The following is a 20,989-nucleotide window of genomic DNA, read 5'->3' on the forward strand; positions in this document are numbered from 1 at the left end:
TTATCGGTTCCTTTAATCTATAACCACAAAATGACGGTAGCATAATTATCCTCATTGATATTGTTCTGTATTGTTCTGAATGTTTTGTGTGCCGTGGATTTAAATTTGACATTGATCTTCGGTTATTGCTCATTTTGGACCCCTCCGCTTGTTTGGGAATCCAATGGATTACACCTACTTATCTGTTGACTAACAAAGGCGAATTGCAAGTGGTCATGTGTCAATCAGAATTATATTTGAATAGGAATTATCTGAGATAGCAATTACGGTTACATGAAAAGTACCGACAAGGAAACGTGAACGGGAAAAAAAGGGAAAGAAAAAAAAGACAAAAGAAAAAAAGAATGAAGATGAAAGACAGAAAATAAATGTAAAATGAGAAAAAAAAACATATTATATTATATTATATTAGACTATAGACTCTTTTTTTTTTACTTCCGAGCGCAGTTACTCCAACAGTGGATGTTCTGCGCCCGAGCGCAGCAATGATCCACCGTTACATATAAGGGACTGCGCCCGGGCGCATGGCAACTCCGACAGTGGATGTTCTGCGCCCGAGCGCATGAATGATCCACCGTTATGATAATAAGAAAATCTATTATTTTGCTTCCGAGCGCATCAACTCCGACAGTGGCTGTTCTGCCCCCGAGCGCAGCAATGATCCACCGTTATTATAAAAAGAAAATCTATTATTTTGCTGTCAATTCGGTTATACTAATAGCAATACACTTCTCGGAGTTTAGTTATTATACGCATGCATATTATATTTTATTAACATAATAAGAAAATAGCGTTTATGATTTCCTTATTCGCCTATATATCGTAGGCCTTGGTGTAGCCTAGATACCGCGACATGAAACCACGTTTATCGGTTCCTTTAATCTCTAACCACAAAATGACGGCGCATAATTATCCTCTGCCGAGGATTTAAAATTGACATTGATCTTCGCTTATGCTAATTTTTGTACTATACTCCGCTTGTTTGGGAATCCAATGGATTACATCTGTTGACTAACAAAGGCCGAATTGCAAGTGGTCATATGTCAATCAGAATTATATTTGAATAGGAATTATCTGAGAAAGCATTTGCGGTTACATGAAAAGTACCGACAAGGAAACGTGAACGGAAAGGAAAGAAAAAAAAAAAAAAAAAAAAAGACAAAAGAAGAAAAGAATGAAGATGAAAGAAAACAGAAAATAAATGTAAAATGAGAAAAAAACCCAAAACAAAACAAAAAAACATATTATATTATATTAGACTCTAGACTTTTTTTTTTTTTTTTTTTCGAGCGCAGTTACTCCAAAAAAAACCAAACAGTGGATGTTCTGCGCCCGAGCGCAGCAATGATCCACCGTTATTATAATAAGAAAATCTATTATTTTGCTGTCAGTTATTATACGCATGCATAATTATATTTTATTAATAAAATAAGAAAATAATTTATTTGACTTCCGGCGCAGAAGCTCCGACAGTGGATTTTCTGCGCCGGAGCGCAGCAATGATCCACCAGTTTCTTCCTGCTAAGGACCCATTTCAAGTCAACTTGGGTTCAGACAGGCAATTTCTTTTCCTTTAAGGGGGTACTACACCCCTGTGGTAAATTTTTGACTATTTTTGCATTTTTCTCAAAAAATAATAACACACTGGTAAAAAAAAGTTATGTATATTATTGGGGCAAGGAATCCAATTATTACACTGAAATTTCAATGACTCAATTAAGACAAGCGGTGTAGTAATTGGATTCCTTGCCCCTGTAATATACATTAATTTTGTTACCAGTGTGTTATTAGTTTTTGAGAAAAATGCAAAAATAGACACAAATTTATCGAGGGGTGTAGTACCCCCTTAATTTTTGTACTAAGGCCATAATTTTGTATGTAGGACTATATTCATTGTGTTATAATTTTGTTTATATAATAATGTATATTTGTTGTTTTTGAACGCACCGCTGGTTAGGCGTGTGCCACTGATACAAAAGTGTATGTTCCAATGAATAAATAAAATAAATATACTAATAGCAATAAACTTCTCGGAGTTAAGTTATTATACGCATGCATATTATATTTTATTAACATGATAAGAAAATAGCGTTTGTGATTTCCTTGATTCGCCTATATATCGTAGGCCTTGGTGTAGCCTAGATGCGGCGACATGAAACCACGTTTATCGGTTCCTTTAATCTCTAACCACAAAATGACGGCGCATAATTATCCTCTGCCGTGGATTTAAAATTGACATTGATCTTCGCTTATGCTAATTTTTGGACCCCTCCGCTTGTTTGGGAATCCAATGGATTACACCTACTTATCTGTTGACTAACAAAGGCCGAATTGCAAATGGTCATGTGTCAATCAGAATTATATTTGAATAGGAATTATCTGAAATAGCATTTGCGGTTACATGAAAAGTACAGACAAGGAAACGTGAACGGCAAAAAAAGGAAAGAAAAAAAAAGACAAAAGAATCTTACTATAAATAGGGAATGTTGTGGGTTTGTGAACGGAAAAGCTCAGTCAGTTTCGATCCAAATGTCGCCAAATTCATACGGGAGATCGAGAAATATACGGGAACGTGCTTAAAATTTATTTGGTTGAAAACGGTCAAGAATTGGCCTCAAAATTAGTAAAAATATGGGTAAAAACGGGTTTTTGTTATGAAAATCGGTTGGCAGCCTACGGCGTCACTGCAGCTGGCCGGCAGCGCTGTCGGGTGCCACGCGCGTAATCGCGACTACGCCAATCTTGCTAGCGTTCACGGCGCAGAGCCACACGACTTGCGAGCCAGAGACCAGTGGACATGATAATACGCAAAGGAAAGAAACTAATCAGGAAATGTAAGAAAAACAGAAGCTAAAATAATGAGAACATAATTTTTTTTTAAACATGGAAATGGGAAATCAGAAGCAGCAAATAAAAAAGAAGCTAAAAGGGAAATGTAAGAAAGAACAGATTTAGAAAATAATGGGAATGGGGTTTAAATAAATAAATAACATGGAAACGGAAAATCACAAGCTAAGCAGCAAATTTTTTTTTAATGGGAACAAAATAGCCCCATGTAGAAGAAACTGAAAAGAAAGGAAAAAAAGGAAATGTAAGAAGAGACAGATTTATATAAATAAAATGTACCTGTTCGATGATTCTACCTGTTCAGTAATTTTTCCTGTTATAGTGAACGCTCCCATTTACTCATCTAGCGGGGACCCGCGCGAAGCGCGGGTATCCCACTAGTATATATAGATGAAAGAAAACAGAAAATAAATGTAAAATGAGAAAAAAAAACCAAAGCAAAACTAAAAAACATATTATATTATATTAGACTCTAGACTCTTTTTTTTTTACTTCCGAGCGCAGTTACTCCAACAGTGGATGTTCTGCGCCCGGCGCAGCAATGATCCACCGTTACATATAAGGGACTGCGCCCGGGCGCATCAACTCCGACAGTGGATGTTCTGCGCCCGAGCGCAGCAATGATCCACCGTTATTATAATAAGAAAATCTATTATTTTGATTATTTTTTATTAATATAATAAGAAAATATTAGTTATTATACGCATGCATATTGTATTTTATTAATAAAATAAGAAAATAATTTATTTGACTTCCGAGCGCAGAAGCTCCGACAGTGGATTTTCTGCGCCCGAGCGCAGCAATGATCCGCCGTAATTTCAATAAGAAAATGCATTATTTTGCTGTCAATTTGGAGTTATATAGTTATTATAATAGGCCTAATACTAGTTATTATACGCATGGATATTTATTAATATAGGCCTAATAAGAAAATCTATTATTTTACTTCGGCGCAGTTACTCCGACAGTGGATGTTCTGCCCCGAGCGCAGAAATGATCCACCGTTACATATAAGGGACTGCGCCGGGCGCATCAACTCCGATAGTGGATGTTCTGCGCCCGAGCGCAGAAATGATCCACCATTATTATAATAAGAAAATATATTATTTGCTGTCAATTCGGTTATACTAATAGCAATAAACTTCTCGGAGTTTAGTTATTATACGCATGCATATTATTTTTTATTAATATAATAAGAAAATATTAGTTATTATACGCATGCATATTGTATAGGCCTAATAAGAAAATGTATTATTTTGCTTCCGAGCGCATCAACTCCGACAGTGGATGTTCTGCGCCCGAGCGCAGAAATGATCCACCGTTATTATCATACGAAAATCTATTATTTTGCGTCCGGGCGCAGTAACTCCGACAGTGGATTCTCTGCGCCCGAGCGCAGCAATGATCCACCGTTACATATAAGGGACTGCGCCCGGGCGCATCAACTCCGACAGTGGATGTTCTGCGCCCGGCGCAGAAAATGATCCACCGTTATTATAATACGAAAATCTATTATTTTACTTCCGGCGCAGTAACTCCGACAGTGGATGTTCTGCGCCCGAGCGCAGCAATGATCCACCGTTACATATAAGGGACTGCGCCCGGGCGCATCAACTCCGATAGTGGATGTTCTGCGCCCGAGCGCAGAAATGATCCACCGTTATTATAAGAAGATCTATTATTTTGCTTCCGAGCGCAGTAACTCCGACAGTGGATTCTCTGCGCCCCCGAGCGCAGAACATCCACTACCGGAAGTTCTGCGGAGGGGCGCAGGAGCTCCACTGGTGGATGACGTACATACATGCCCAGGTGTATAAATGGGTACCGGCATTCTTAAATGCTGGGAAGGTAACATACTCGATGTAGAGGAGGTGTGGCGACCCCCCCCCACCACAGCAACATTTCATGGTGGAGTCCGGCCTAATCGCTAACAAAAGAAAGATAGCCACTCCATCCTGTAAAATACAGGTTCGACTCCTTTACCTTCCAGACATATATTGCTTGAGTGCCAAATGTATATTTCCAGTTTTGTAAGTTTTTCTTTACATATTAGAGTTGGTCAAAGGCCAAATGTCAGTAGTTGATAGATTTGGCCCATGTGCCACCTGTTGAGCTTGAAGAAAGTTAAAACAAATATAATAAGCTCCAAATTAATAGCAGGAAATCAAAGGTTGCATCCAAAGGATATGTATAACAGTTTCACACAAATGCAGATGTATTTCCAAGAGGGACAAGTCACACATCATACAATTGGGGGGGGGTTGGAAGCAAACTGGGATAAAAAAATACGAGAAAAGCTTTCTTTCTATCTTCTATCCACATGAATTCGGAGGGGGGGGGTTAGTAAATGGCTGCTTCCAAGAACATTATTGACCAGAATGTACTTCACATTACAGTGACACCCAGCAACCAGGGATGTCCTTGTTTCTTTCCCCCACCAGTATATTGCAAAAAATATAAAAGTGCATAAATAAGGCCTTGTTTTGTTTTAGAAGTTGATGAGGGCGCATCAATTGTGAAAAATCTGAACATTGTGCTAGGTCGGTAGGACCTCATAATATCCTTCATGGGAAAACAACTGATTCAAAGTCATTAACCTCATTCATATCATCACTTTTAAATTTGTTTTTAGTTCTATTATCATATTTTTTTTAAAACAAAATGTAATTTTAACTTTCATTTTCCCATAAAACAATTGAATAGCTGATCCCTGAGTGTCCAATTACAAAGCGCTTAATCTGGTGATGTTCAAATATGGTAGTTCTGTGCACATAAATTGCTCTTTCTGGTAGGATGCGCTCGTGTGAAAGTCATTTTAGTGCATATTACCATACCATTCACATGTGGTTGTTTATTAGTGAGCTTTTGCATTTTGTTAAATAAATTAGTTTATTAGGTCTGATGCATTATGTATGTTCATGAGGTTATAAATTGCTGTTGTAGGGTCAGGTCTGGGTTTGATCATAACACTTCAAGAGGGTCCATGATTTAACACAGAGTTTCAGATTGTTGGAATAGCTTCAAGTTGAAAGTCCTTGGAAATGTCTAAGTCCTCTTTTACAAGTATGGGTGTGTGTGTTGGGGGTATGCATCAGGGGTGTGAGAGGTTCAGCTGATTTCCTCCATTTTTGTTGCCAAAATTTATGAGTTTTCAGCCCATATTTGGCGTTTTTACCCTGATTTTACGCTGTTTTTCAGTGTTTTTAGTAATTTTCCTCGTTTTTGGTCTGTGGCCTCTCACACCCCTGATGCATGCCTCACAGAAATACTTTTTTTATGCCCAGAACAATCTCTCCATTGGAATCAATTTAGGAACAACATTTCCTTTTTGTAACATTTAGGTCTCTTTGTGCATGTCTTGCAAATGATCATTCCAATACCTATGTCATCTCTTTACAGAACCTCTTGGTGAACTTGTACTTTACACTGATACTACTAGCACCGATCTCTATGTGGAGTGGGGTGGAGTGACATCACAAACCCTGTCTGGATACCATCTGGTGCTTATCTGCCCGCTACCTCCTGCTACATCTACTGTGACAGAAAGCCAAACTGTTGGATTTACAGATTTGCTGGTATTTGAGTTCACCAATCTGGAGCCAGGTAGTGAGTGCCGTCTGTCAATTGATGCAGTTGGGACAGTCTTGACTAGCACATGTGATATTGTTATTGGTGAGTTTGTGCAAGTGGTTCAATGATAGAGATGTAACTTTTCTGGATATTGGCGGATAAGGGGCTGTAATAAAAATATGGATATGTAAAAAATATTTTTTTAATTAAATTTCCAGAATTTATACTACTACAGCATAAAAAGAGCAAAGTCAATTGTTTAGGGAGGGTGATACCATGTAGCGTATTCAGATTGTAATTCATGGCTTTAAATACTTCAAAATCAGTCAGATTGATTTCCTCTTTTGTGCTGTTGACCTGTGCCTAAAACACTAGAAATTGAAACCACTTCTACTCTTCTTAAGACTTACACGAGGCAATTTTCCAAGCAATTGCCTGTTGCACACACCTTGCAAAAAGATTGCTCCGTGTATTTTGGATTTGCAAGGAATTAATCCCCCAAGCATCAGGTAAATTAATCCCCCGAGCAACAGGCAAACAAGTAGAGACATGCTCTACTTTCAAGGTTGTTGCATGCAATCTAATCTCCTTCAGCCAATCAGCTGAATGAACACCGGCTGGCCACTGCATTCATTTGGGAATGTGTAGGGACCAGCTTGATTCACCATCCACAACATGATAAATGTGTGCACATGCAACATTATAATACACTTGTAGGCCTATGTTGTTGTTGGTGGTGGTGTTTCCCCCTTTTGATCTTAGTTTTCCTTAGCCTTTTCATTATGGAAAATTATATAGATATACAGGAGAGGATGGCAATCTTTTGCTCTCAGGACAACACATGAGCCATTTTGATATTATTACGAAAATCATTAACCACTACTTATTAAGTTTTGTGTATATCCCAAACCTATGGCCACGCTCAAGTAATTGCAAGGCCGAACATTGCTTCGTCTATTTTGATCAATTGCACAGCTTCATGGTCAGTGAGCACATAATCTCACCCACTAAGTAATGGGCCTTGCAATGGAAATTGCCTCGTGTACACCCACCTTTACATGTATATTGAGTTTGATCTGATTAGACTTTCTTTAGTGGTGATCTTGAAGGGGGAAGCAGAGATAAAACAAATTTGATATGACAGCTCATTATAAAAGTAATAAAGTTTGGAAGCCGCCATTACCCTGCCATCGCGTAGGCCTGGAACACTACCGCGATTTCTACCGGCTATATCGCATCCGTGCTCCGCATTCAAGTCGTGAAAATAACCTTGTAAAATTGCGGCTTGCTGCATCCACGGATAGACTTTTTCAAGCCTGCTACATGTACAGTGCATTTTTTGTCAAATGTTGAACAGCTTTATTAATACTTTTAATTATATTTTTAGGGCATCCATGAACTTGTAATCCCGCTATCCGGGCTAATATTTATACAAGAAAACTACTGTTTCAATCACGAAAATTAACCTAAATTTCGCGCCTTCACGTAAGACTTGGTGATAGTCTATTCAGATATCATTGTAAAGATCGAGGTGATTGAACCCTGATGATTGACAGTTAGGAACATGTACTGTACGCGATGCTGAACGCGTAGCCATGGTAGCCGGGTGCTAAAGGGGGTGCTAAAAGCCCCAATGGCGGCCTCCATGCGTGTACCGGGGGTGCTAAACTGGAACCAAAACAACAGCGGAAATTGTTTCTTAAATTGACATAGGAAAAGAACAGGGGGGATCAGCAAAATTTACTGTCAACCCTCTGGGGGAAGGTGCACACAATTATGTGGTATATAAGGAGATGCGCTGCTCCAGTGGGGTAGCTTGTTCATGAGAAATCCTTAGATTGGGTTCTAATTTTGTGCTTGCTGAAAATCCATGGATATATGGATTTGAAAAAAAGAGCCAAAAACTTTCCCAAATGCAACATTTTCAGGGGCTCATGTTTTGAAAAATTAGTCTACAATTGGAGCAAAGTCCTTAGAAATAGGTACTTTTAGGGGATATACATGTAGTAGACTACCCCGTAGTCCACTTGCCCATTGTGCATACTCTGGATATTGTATTTAAGCTTAAAACTCTGATTTAATTAATGTGTGCACAATTGATAGATTTTCACATCTGATCTTTTCAGTCACCTTACTCCCTCTCTTTGTTAGCTTCCCAAGTAGACTCTATGGAGAGTTAGGCCAATTTCTGGCCTAACTAAAATTGGCCATGATGTAATGCATCTTTAAATGGATCTGCCTTGTGATTGGTCACCCATATCTCGCTATGGTTTAAATCTTCTGGGCCCGCGCCATTACCATTAACTACACCGTACACAACTGTCTGTGGTATTTGCGGCGCTTTTGTGTTGACGCTGAAGTTAATCTCTCATCAAACATCTGGTGCGTACTTGTGGTTAATGGACTGATGAACAAGTATGCTTGACAGTATGTTTTTAGAGAGCAAAGTCCAGGGGGTAAAGTTCTGCTTACAATTCAAAGTCCATAGTCGAATTTTCGGAGTTCGCTATCAATAAACTGGTAGATTCCAAAATCAGAATTGTTCAGTATTAAAGTGAGCCATTATAATTATGCAAGATAATGTTGCATTCAATTACTTTTATTGTCACTAATCATCTGATATTTTTAACTCTTTATGACCATTTTACTATTGAATACTTTAATTTTAATAAACATCAGTATAATTTTGAGTTCAACGAAATGGGTTCATCATGACTAATAATAACATATTTCTATGGCATAGTCTAGGGATATAGAGGTATGGGGGTTGAGGCTTGATGAGCTGCACTCCCCTATTCAAAACAAATGTTAATATCTCCAGGCTGGTAAGTCAATGTCTAAGGGCACAATTCTTAAACTCCAATTTTGATATACATAATGACCTGTATTGGGTACAAAATATCATACACTACAGAACAAGGTTACATTTTGAGTTAATACAGGTGAATGGAGGTTAATGAATTATGTCTTAAGGATGCTGCTGTTTTTGTCATATGACATAATACTTGTTCCCTTCCTCAGAGCCACTACCGCCACAGGAGGTAACTTGCACTGATGTCACACGTTCTTCATTCATCATCGAATGGACAGAACCTGCAAGTGGTTTATATGATGGGTACATCATTGAATACACACCGCCTGAAGGACAGCCGATGATCATTCCACCACAGAGCGCAGCGGCGACAAGACGAGTTGAAGTCGCCAGTCTTAATCCAGGGATGGAGTACATTGTATGCGTTGCAACATATTCAGTTAGAACAACTGAGAGGAGTGAATGTGCTTTTAAATCTGTAACTACAGGTGAGCAAAATTCACATTTACATTTTTATCAAAGAGGCCTGTCCAGACTCCAGACTCTGTATAGCTCTTTGCTTATAATTATAATACTGTAGGAAATTTAAAATACTGGATTGTCATTTATGGGGACTGAAAATAGTATCTAATAATTGGCTTCCAAAGCATAGTTGTACACATGTAGGACTTACCATATGTAATTGTCAGGTGTAAGTGAAATAATAATGTTATGAGTCTCAATAAAATACAGTCTATTACCTCCACGACCCATTATTCAAAATCGCGCACTTTGATTTGTTGAAACACGTCACATGAAAGGCCATTAATTAGCAATAAAGTGGCCAGGGCAACAAACTTTATGTTCTTCTAGCATCACAGCGCACAGCAAAGCACGATGCATTCTACGCAAAGCATTACGCTTGGTTACGCGTTCTGCAATACTCGCTATCACTTACGCTTTGGCTACGTGCAGGCGCTCCGCCTTGAGGTAAACAACTTGAAATATTTGGGCAAAAAATGTGATATGTTCACTTTAAATCGCACTATTTTGTGGTAATAGAATAGAAATAAAGGGTGCAGCATTATCCTTTACCGCATAAATAATGTGTCCTTGGCAGTAAAACATTAAAATAATGGGTTCGGCTGCGCCTCACCCATTATTTACATTTTTACTGCCTCAGACACATTATTTGTGCGTAAAGGATAATGCATTACCCTTTATTTCTTAAGTATTTTCTTGAATAGTCGCCCCCTTCAATTAAACACCCCATTTACCACTTTTTTAACCAAGATGTTTCAAAATGCTGATATTTCTATGCTATATTGTGTAGTAAGCTTACCAAGGTGCACACATGGTCGCTAATGGCGTCGGTAATTGGCAAAAGTCTAGTTGTAAACCCGGAAGTGAATCAAAAGTCCATTATTCCTAAGTTCATAGTTCATCATTTCAGCGTGAGTTTGAAGCTTACCTAATGATTCTAATGGGAATTATCATTCTAAAAATGACCTCTAATATACACCCCCCCCTTTTAGAAAATGCAATGCCCTCGGGGGCAACTATTTGAGGAAATACGGCAAACTTTTAGACAAGTCATGTGAAATTAAAAGCCTCAAAGCGAAACAAAAATTCTATAGCAGTGCTGTTTTTCATCTTGATTTCTGTGTCTCACCTATAGTTGCACTTACTCCAAACACGCCGCAGATAGTAGTACGTCGCTGCGAAACAACTTCCCTCCAGTTCACATGGGGTGATGCTTCCGACGTTGCTGGCTTTATCGGTTATATCGTAAGTATAGCGCCAGATCATGGAATGCTGAGTGGCAGTATCACATCACGTCAATTGACTTATGAGGAACTTCAGCCTGGGACAACGTATGTAATATGTGTGCAAGTGGATGCAACTACGGATCTGGTGGAGAAAGAAACAACACAGACCAGTAAGTATGATCATGGAATTAAGTTTTGATACAATAAGCTATTCCAGTTGAAATACATTCACCTCTGATGGAAGATATGACCTTAATGTACACACATTGAGTGTAGATTTCAAATGGAGTCACCCCAGAGAAGATTTTCAGGTGGTCCCATAATACTAGTGAAACATCCGGTTACTTGAGAACCAGTCCATAGAAATTTCAATTGAATGAATACAAGCGTGTCGTACACTGTGTGAATGAACGCCTGTGTGTGCGTAACGCGAAAGTGAATCCAACCTTGCGAACTCACTTATAATAGTATTTTCATTATTGTATCCATGGTCGTGCGTTTGCGTTGTACTTTGAAATACGCGTTAAGCTATCCCAGTCGGATTGCGTACAGCTGTTGGCAGATGTCAATTGGAATTTTTACTTCTATTTCTTGTACTTTTCGACCGTTATTTCTCATTCAAAAGTGGGTCGATAGTAACCAAAATAAGCTCATTTGAACAGGGTACCAATTAATGTAATGTTCAGAGATCATCTAAAACACTTATCGACTCAAGTTTTGGACATATTTTGAGTATTTGACATTTCAACTTTGGAACGGGAATCAAGAGTAAAGAATGGTGTGATTACTAAACTGGTTCTCAAGTACCCGGATGTTTCAGTAGTACCATGGGACTGCTTATAAATCTTCTCTGGAGTCACCCATTCAGGTAATCCTATTTGGAATACACACTCCCTGTTTGTTAGATTAAGGTTTTAACCTTAAAACTTAAAAAACTTAAAAGTCTTCCAAAGAGGGTGTATGGTTTTCAACTGGAATAGCCCAATTAACGAAAAATGGGAGAAAATGGGTGAATGACACAGCATTTTTTGCTCTTTCATGCACTTTTTATCCCATTCAAATCGTACATTTGATATAAAGGTACCATTGATTTCACTTTGACATTTAACGTGTAACAAAAATGTAAAATTGTTTAAATAATAACATGTACATATTTTAAGGGCTCGGATAGCAACATTCACACAGTATTTTTTTTCTGGAACATGAGAGCACATCAGACATATTGAATTGCATTCTGAATACTAGGGATGTCCTGATATCAAATAATTTTGATTTAAAAAAAAAAAATTTGCAATATACAGGGTGATTTAAAATGAACTGTACCCAACTTCAAAATTTAAAATAAAATACTTACCGACATTTATATAATTTGTGTTTGTAAGCTGTAACAGGATAGTATGTTTTCTATTATTGGTGAAAAAATCATGTCTTTACCTCTAATGGTTTTGAAGAAAAGTACAATCTTAGGAAACACACCAATAACGATGTTGCACATAGAGGAGTATTTTATTCAAACTATCTGTTCTACAGCATTTTGCTCACTCAACTGCCTTCAGACACTTTCAGCTCAACATAAATTGCGCATGTTTATTTAAAAATGAAAATAAGATGAATTGATAAATCAATACAATTATAATGAAATACTTACCGACATTTATATAATTTTATATTGCAAGCTGTAATATGGTAGTAGGCTATGTTTCCTATTATTGGTGAAAATATCAGGTCTCAATTACAAGTGCATGGATATTGCACCAGCCCCATTTCTATTTGAATTCAAATTTCCCTCTACAATTTCAAGTCAACGGTTCCTTTGTTCTACATGTATTATTTAACATTGTAATCTTTGCAAACCTGACATTGTAATTGAATATCAATATTATTGATTTAATAATGTGAAATAAAATTTGCCTTGGTTTTGCTGTAAATGTACGTAGTCATGGTAGTTGCATTTTGTTACTGCGGTAGAGAACACGAATAAACTTAGTTCCGTGTGTTGGTCTAAAAATGGGATAATAACTTGAAAATGCGATATCTTCTGACTAAAACAACTTATTATCTAAATTCAAAATTTCTACTACAGCACACTTATCACTAATTTCTGTGATAGTTTTTTGATATGTAAAATCTCCGAAAATATATTTAATAAAATTGGGTGAAGTTGGGTACAGTTCATTTTAAATCACCCTGTAATACAAATTTTATGACAAATTATTAAAAATTGATATTTTGATATTTAACAGTCTTCAAAGTAAATTTTTTTAAATTTAATGATATGTACTTAAAGTGTATGTAGCTGGGAGGAAAGGCCGATGATCATTTAAAAATTTTGACCTTTTGTATTGAAGGTACATATTTGTTTGTGTATCTTCAATATGATAGGTCAAAAGTTTTAAATGATCGTTGGCTTTTCCTCTCAGCTACATACACCTCAAGTCAATTTTACTTCGAGGACTGTTAAATATCCAAAATTTTAAAAATATCAAATTTTAATAATTTGCCATAAAATTTGTATTATATTGCGAATTTTTAAAAAATATCAAAATTATTTGATATGAGAAGGCCATTCCTCATATTCAGATTGCAATTCAATATGTCTGATGTGCTCTCATGTTCCAGAAAAATACTGTGCAAACATTGCTATCTGATCCCTTAAGCCTATGAATGCTGTAGATAATATTTTTTAATTCAGGTGAATGAGGTGATTTAATTTTTTTATAAATCCATGGACAAAATTCATTTTGCATATGCAAATTAGCATTTAGAATTAGACTCTACATGAGATTTTGACCATGGAGCATATCTTGGTAACAAAATATGATAGAAAGATCATATTTGCAGAATTTATGCTCATCAGAACCATTTTACAGAATCCTTTTTTGCTGTCAATTTTTTAAATATAGATTTTCAAAATTGAATTTTTCAAGCATATTTATCAAAAATATGCAAAGTATACATACCTCTTTTTGGTATTTCAAGTTGCTTCATTCTATATTATTTAATTTGTACATTTTGTGTAAATTTTTAATATTTATGTTAGTGCATATATGAGGGCTTTCTTGAAAAGCAGTGCTTATCACTGAAATTGTTTTACCTTCAATAAAGAAAGTTTCTATCTGGTGACTTTCAAACATTAACCTTTTCTCAATATATTAAGTTGATTTTTATTTTGTCTTTCCTTGTTCAGGGCCGCTACCCCCAACCAATGTCCAGGTAGCAAGTACATCAGCTGTGTCGCTTACCACTACCTGGAGTCTATCAACTCAAGCATCCTGTGATTCTTACAAGATAACAGTAAACAATGATGACACAGGGGCACCGTTTGCTATTGAAGTAGTCGGCAATAACATCGGAACATACTTGACTACGGGGCTTGTCCCATCAACCTTTTATGATGTTTGTGTGACTTGCAGTACAGGCCCAAAGTCTAGTGACCCAGCGTGTGTACTCCAGCAAACAAGTAACTTTGATTTTTTTAATATGATTATTTGATTGATTGCATTATATTCTGTAAATTGATATTAAATCTGTTAAACAGTGTTGAAACCTATGGCTATGCACTCGTTGTTTTACTTAAAATAATGATGTCGCCCGTGTTATATGAGACGATAGATGCACTCCAGCGGCTAAAAACAATACCTTTATTCTCTAAATACTAAGTATTGGTATTTTTTATTCTAAACAAAATTAGTTTGGTGATTGAAAATAAAAGTAGAGGAGTAGCAAAATATGGTAATAAAAGATAGAATAAAATACATTCTTTCATCTCTTATGTATGTTATAAGGCCCATGCAGCAACTTTCTGCACACAATATTTGTCTAAGTGCACCAACAATCGTATATAGGCCGAATTGATTACAAGATATTATGTCTATTGTTTTAAAACATGTAAATAACATGCTCAGAAAGTGTAAATTGCTATCCCTGGTGGCTACAGCTAGCGCTGTACCTTGCCAAATTTGAAAACCATGCGATAATTCATTCAATCTATCTTTATTCTGGTAAGCTCTTTCAATACATAAGTACTGATCTCCCAAGAGGTCCAGAATAGAAAATATCAATATATAATTAGACAATAATTAAACAATCAAAATGCAAAGAATACTATAATACAAATGAGGATATGAAAATAATACAGTAATGTATATACACAGGCATGAAAATAAGATGAAAATAATAGGAACTACATCATTACCATTATTACTAAATATATACACAGTATTGTTAAACAGCAATAGCATTTTTGAACTCATACATACTCATGGCCATAAAGTTTGAATGAATGTTCAGTGGAAGATTATTCCAGAGTACAGCAGCTCTGTAATTGAAAGTTCTTTTACCAGCAAAAATATTCCACATAGGAACAATCAGAGCATTATGAGTTTGACTTCGAGTACTAGTATTTCAGGAATCACAGAACTGGACATGTTTGTACTCATTTTAATGCATTTTTCATGCTGATTCCAAATATGGTCATGAAAATGTTAAATTTTTGAATTTATAAAGAAAATTTTGAACTTGTCATCTGCAGTCGACATCTGCATAAGACAAAAACATATAAAAGTACAGACATATTTTTATTGTATCTCCATTTTGATATCTGATTTTGGTTTGATCAGATTGATTTCATGTTTTCCTTTTGTCCATTTCAGTAGCACATAATTATATGCTTGTTCCAGAAATGCAAAAATCTTAATTTTGATAAATGTTATGGTGTTCTAATTCAGCAAATTGCTGAATAGGTCTTTACATTATATTACTAAAGCCATATTGTAACATTTGCAGAGGAGAATGCCCTCAATATTTTTCAAAATTCTGTTTTTTGACACGATTGTAATGTACTTTTTACTTAAAAGTAAACTGCACGTTGGCGCAGCAGTATGGGCTCTGCCTTGTAATCAGTGGATTGCGAGTTCGAACCCCGGCAATGCCATCGTGTTGTGCTCTTGGGCAAGGCACTTTACCTTACTTGCCTCTCTCTACCCAGGGGTGAAATGGGGAGCTGTTATGAATATTGTCCAATGAGCACCGCCCATAGGTATGAGCATGCTTTGGGCATTGTATGGCAGCTGACATATTCTACAGCGGAATAAATGTAAAGCACTTTGGTACATGTACACATGTACATGCGCTGTATAAATACCAACATTTTTTATTTTATTTAACATTTACCCTACAAAAATCAAGACTTTAGGTGCTGTAGTTTTGAATATTGCAATGGAAATATTAGTTGAACTCGTAAGTGATGTTCATAACACAGTATGTATACATGTACATGGCATGCGGGACAGTGGTGTACTGTAGCACAACCAATGGAGTGTCACACATTGGTGTCATTGGCACTGGTATGAAATTCCAATTTTCTTTGCTTGACCTCAGTTGTTCAGCTCAAAATAAAAGTGGACATATCTGACAGTAAAAGCTAACATTTTCTGGAAAAGAAATTAATCTATTTTATTATGGAAATGTTATAATAGGGCTTTAATTTAATGCTTTGTGTGCTGGCCATATACTTCAACATAAAAAGTTTTGAAAGATTTCTTCAAATATCAAGAGCTAGTATTTCAAGAATCACAGAACTGGACATGTTTGTACTCATTTTAATGCATTTTTCATGCTGATTCCAAATATGGTCATGAAAATGTTAAATTCTGAAATTTTTGAATTTTTAAAGAAAATTTTGAACTTGTCATCTGCAGTCGACACCCATGTGGAGAGGGTTAAGAAGGCGGCACCATAGCAGGGCTAAAGACAAAAAGGGGAGACAAGACACAAATACTATATGCGGGGGTTGAATGTATGCCACAGAGAATAATAAAGTTAACAGAAAGGACCACATGCCTGTGGTGATTTATATATAGTCTGTATCTCTACCTCGAGTCACTGGCACTAGCTTTGAAGTTCAGTGTGTGCTGCGTTGACTTAGCATAGTTTCTTGCATGTACATGTGCAGCACGTTAATTGTGCATGTAAAAGTACGTACACGTAGCAAGTAACGCTGAGCCAACGCAGAACACGCCAAACTTCAAAGCTAGTATTTTGGCAATATCTAAACGTTTGACTTAAAAACTTACCTCAGTGATGCTTCATTTAGATGCTATGATGGACCAAAAATGGTTAAAAGGGGTCAAAAATGAACTTGCCAAAAATTGTGATTTAGGAAAATACAGCAGATTTTAGGTCCAATTTTGAAGATTATTCCATAAATATATAACCCGGTGACTTGTGACGTTTGGTCAAGTTAGAAAATGAGAAGGGGCGTCCAACTGCAGCAGATTGACATTTTGTGATTTTTTTTTAGCCAAATGTGGAAAATGAATTAAAATAATTGAAAACAAAGGCTTGGGAAATTTATTGCATACCACATTTGTTGAATTTTAATCACAAGCAAGATAAGTTAAAATTTCGTCCCCATGACATACCAATATGGGGGGGGGGATTATGCACTGGTTTTTTCGGAGTCTAATCTCTTTTGAAGAGTTTCTGAAATCCTTCCAATGAGTTTCAAGTATTTTCTTCTGGTTTTTGTTTTTAGAAATATAAACTTTTTTTGAAACATTTTGCTATTTCTGTATGACAGGTGCTGTGCCGGTGGGAGATATTATTGTGTTAAGTATCTCAGTTACAAGCTTTGAGATCGTATGGGGACGTGCAAACATCGATTCTGATTACATCGTTCAGTTGTTCCAAGGAAATCAAGGAAGCGAAATCCAGATAGCTATAGATTATGGTAGCGAAAGCTACACATTTACAGGATTGGTGGCTGCTACAGTTTACAGGGTGCTTATTTTACAGCAGTCCAATGCAGGCGTTGAGTATGCAAGTGAATATGTGAGAACATGTGAGTGAAAATGGTCTATTACAGTTGAAACCCATACAGGGGCAGGGGGGCATGTGCCCTGGGTGCCACCTTAAGGGGAGGGGGTGCCAAATTGACCAATTCAGCATCGATTCTGTGCCCCTCCAAAGTAATATTTCCTCACAACTACTCATGAATGACAGTCTCATCCTCCACTTTAGCTCTTTTTGGCTCTTTTTCTAAGAAATTCGTAAAATAGTGAACCTTTTCTATTATCTGCAGTTAGTACCAAATGAATGATTAGGACTGAGCTATGCATCATTTGGCAGAAATTGATAATATTTTTTTAATCCAACAAAATTTGTGCTGTATTTTTCTGGAATGGGGAGTAATGAGTATTCAGTACATATACTGATATTTTTGTGTATATTTGCCGGTTTGTTTTCAGATCCAAGTCCTGTTTCATCAGTTTCTGTAACTAATATCATGCCAACAACTGCGACCGTCTCATGGGTTGATGACGAAATTTGTGACTTCTATGTAATCAATATAATATGCTTGTGCCCAAATCAAGAACCAGTTAGTACACATAGAGGCAATGTTTATCCGGGAGAAAATCTGGAATTCCAGGATACAGAACTCATACCTGGTTGCCCCTATCAGTATGTTATATTCAAAGTTTTAAGCCAAACAAGTCAGTTTACACAACAGAGTAGTTCTACTATTAGTGATGAATTTCAGGCTGGTAAGTACATCACATTTGTAATAATAAAAGTTAGAAATAAAGATATTAGTCCACATCTGATATTGCAGCCCATGATTAATTAGTAGCATGCACAGAGGTCTATTAATAAACTAGAGGCAATCCACTGTACATTAGCATAATTTTGGATACCAGGATCGTATTCTGATTCTTTGAACCTTCTAATTAGCATAATTTTGGATACCTCCATATTTGGTATTACCTAATTAATTATTAATACCTCTATGTTGTTTACACGTCATTACAGCTGTCACTTAATCAGTACGAAACATGACGAACGTTATTTGCACGTTTCTTTCCATTACTGTTATATTGTGAAATACCATATAGCTGATGTATTAGTTATGATAGGAAAATATTTCTGCCGATGACCCCATGTTCACATTTTTTCCTGGGATGATGTGACCTTTTGAGGTCATTTTGTAGGCTTGCTTACCAGTCGTTTTTGTTATCCTACAGTTTGCACATTAAAAAGTGAACTTCTAGGTACATGGTGCAAAAATTCTTACCGTACAATTTTTGGTTTATTAATATTCATGTTTTAGCTGGGCTGGTTAAGTTTATGGCCATGCATCAGTATATGCATCACCATATCTAGCTTTACTAAAAGATCTTTGGTAGCACGAAAAAGGGAGGTTGATTCATCTGGTGCCTTCATCGGAGAAAAGGAATCTCGGAAAATAGCTGACATTGTCACTAACTTCATGAGGCAAATAGCAACTTTTTAGAATGTTTCAAAATGCACAAAGAATTAAATTTTGACAGACAAGACCATACCAAAGTCATTAAGAAGAAGGATTTTCTATCAGTGTGTCCTAACATGACCAAAAGCAAATAAAGCTACAGCAGCAAAAAACTGTGAGCGCAAATATTTCACGTTATGCGATTGGGTCATCATGCAAAAGCACATGGTCACGGAAAGCATGTCTGGCCAAGGTAATCCCCCATGGCAAGGTATGGCCCTTCCTGTGTCTAGCACGGGGGTTCAGAACCACACACAAGATAATGAACATTTTCTTCATCTTCTTCCTTCCTTCTTTCCTTGCCCTCTGCCAAAAAGTCTTAGCGGAGTTAGGGTTAACAACCATGGCCTATAATTTGGTTCATCTTAAGTTTGGTAGTGACGTATGTGCGTATTTCGCTCGCCGCAGTACCGAATCGCGCACGTAAAGTTAAACGCGCTGAGTGTACACGCACGCGTACAGTGGCGTTAGTCGGCACGCTTGTGGTGCAAATGCGAAAAAGCATTGACGTCACTACCGAACTTAAGGTGAACCAAATTATATATGGATCAGAGACATGGTCCAGATATGGAACAGAAATTGATAAACAGTCCAGACGGCTATTGAAAGAAAAATGCTACATCATGACAAAGTGAGACACATCAAAATAAGACAAGTAACTCACATCAAAGACATTGTAGAGAAGATTAAAGAAATGAAATGGAGAAGAACATAAGACAACAGACCACCAAGATAGTAACAGAATGGCAACCATGTATTGGAAAAAAGAAGACAGAAAACGAGATGGAGAGAGGATATGACTACCTACATGGAAGCAAGAACAGCAGAAGACAGAAACAGATAGAATATTCTGGATGAGGGCTTCACAAAGCAGTGGATGATATAGCCTGATGAGCTGAGGGGAGGTGATGTGGAGGCAGGAGAGAGAGAAAGAGAGGGAAAGAATGACAGACCAACATAGCAAGCTACTTGAGATAACAGGTGGTTGAAGCAGTTGAAAAAAATGCAATGATTATAGTGCACAATGCCTAGACATTGATCTACAAGCCTCAGCACACTGTACAGGTTGTCGCTGACCATATTTTCGTAAACCATTTAAATAACAACTCGGGGATTTGCTGTTGAGAAGCGCACACCAAGACATTCCACAATTGACCTTTGCAGCCAGTATCAGCTCTCCGAGTTTCGTACGGGTTACTTACAACAAGACAATTAGTATTAAGGGGAATTTCAAGCTAACTCAATTTTTCTGCAAGAGTGTACTAACGGCTGTCCCTTAGATTGACGCGAGCGTCCTGTTAATGAGTGACATACGTGGAGCTTTGTGTGTCCTTCAAGGGTGCCAATCTGCGTGTACCAATGTTTGGACCTATAATCAGCCAATCAGATTATCGGTCTGTAGCTATGATTGTCAGATGATTGATTCAGCCAATCAGAACCCCACTTCTGTATTTATATGCTCTGCACGCCCTCAAATGTAAACAACTGCCGTTCTTCTCCGACAAAAACTGTAAACCACCACCAGGGTTCAAACTTGCAACCTCTCGCACCATAGTCGAAAGCCTTATCAAGTTTTTCAATGATCTAGATCTTAACTTATGACATTTCATTGCATCTGGATGATATTAATATAAAGTTACTGATTTTAAGGTAGTTTTGGTTAACTTAAAAGGGCATTTTGTGATCCACAGCATCATCTGGATATCC

At 37.0% G+C, this 20,989-nt stretch overlaps 1 protein-coding gene across 1 annotated transcript in view; it reads left to right on the forward strand.

Annotated features, from left to right (window-relative positions):
* LOC140166980 (uncharacterized) overlaps positions 1-20,989 on the forward strand; it is a 185,802-nt gene that overhangs the window by 9,640 nt on the left and 155,173 nt on the right. Inside the window, exons 6-11 of the mRNA XM_072190462.1 lie at positions 6,247-6,519; positions 9,439-9,717; positions 10,887-11,147; positions 14,165-14,437; positions 17,558-17,818; positions 18,225-18,521. Of these exons, the coding sequence (XP_072046563.1) occupies positions 6,247-6,519; positions 9,439-9,717; positions 10,887-11,147; positions 14,165-14,437; positions 17,558-17,818; positions 18,225-18,521 (1,644 nt within the window). The remainder of the gene's footprint in view (positions 1-6,246; positions 6,520-9,438; positions 9,718-10,886; positions 11,148-14,164; positions 14,438-17,557; positions 17,819-18,224; positions 18,522-20,989) is intronic.

This window comes from Amphiura filiformis, chromosome 12 (assembly GCF_039555335.1).
Source record: "Amphiura filiformis chromosome 12, Afil_fr2py, whole genome shotgun sequence".
NCBI classification, from domain to species: Eukaryota; Metazoa; Echinodermata; class Ophiuroidea; order Amphilepidida; family Amphiuridae; genus Amphiura; species Amphiura filiformis.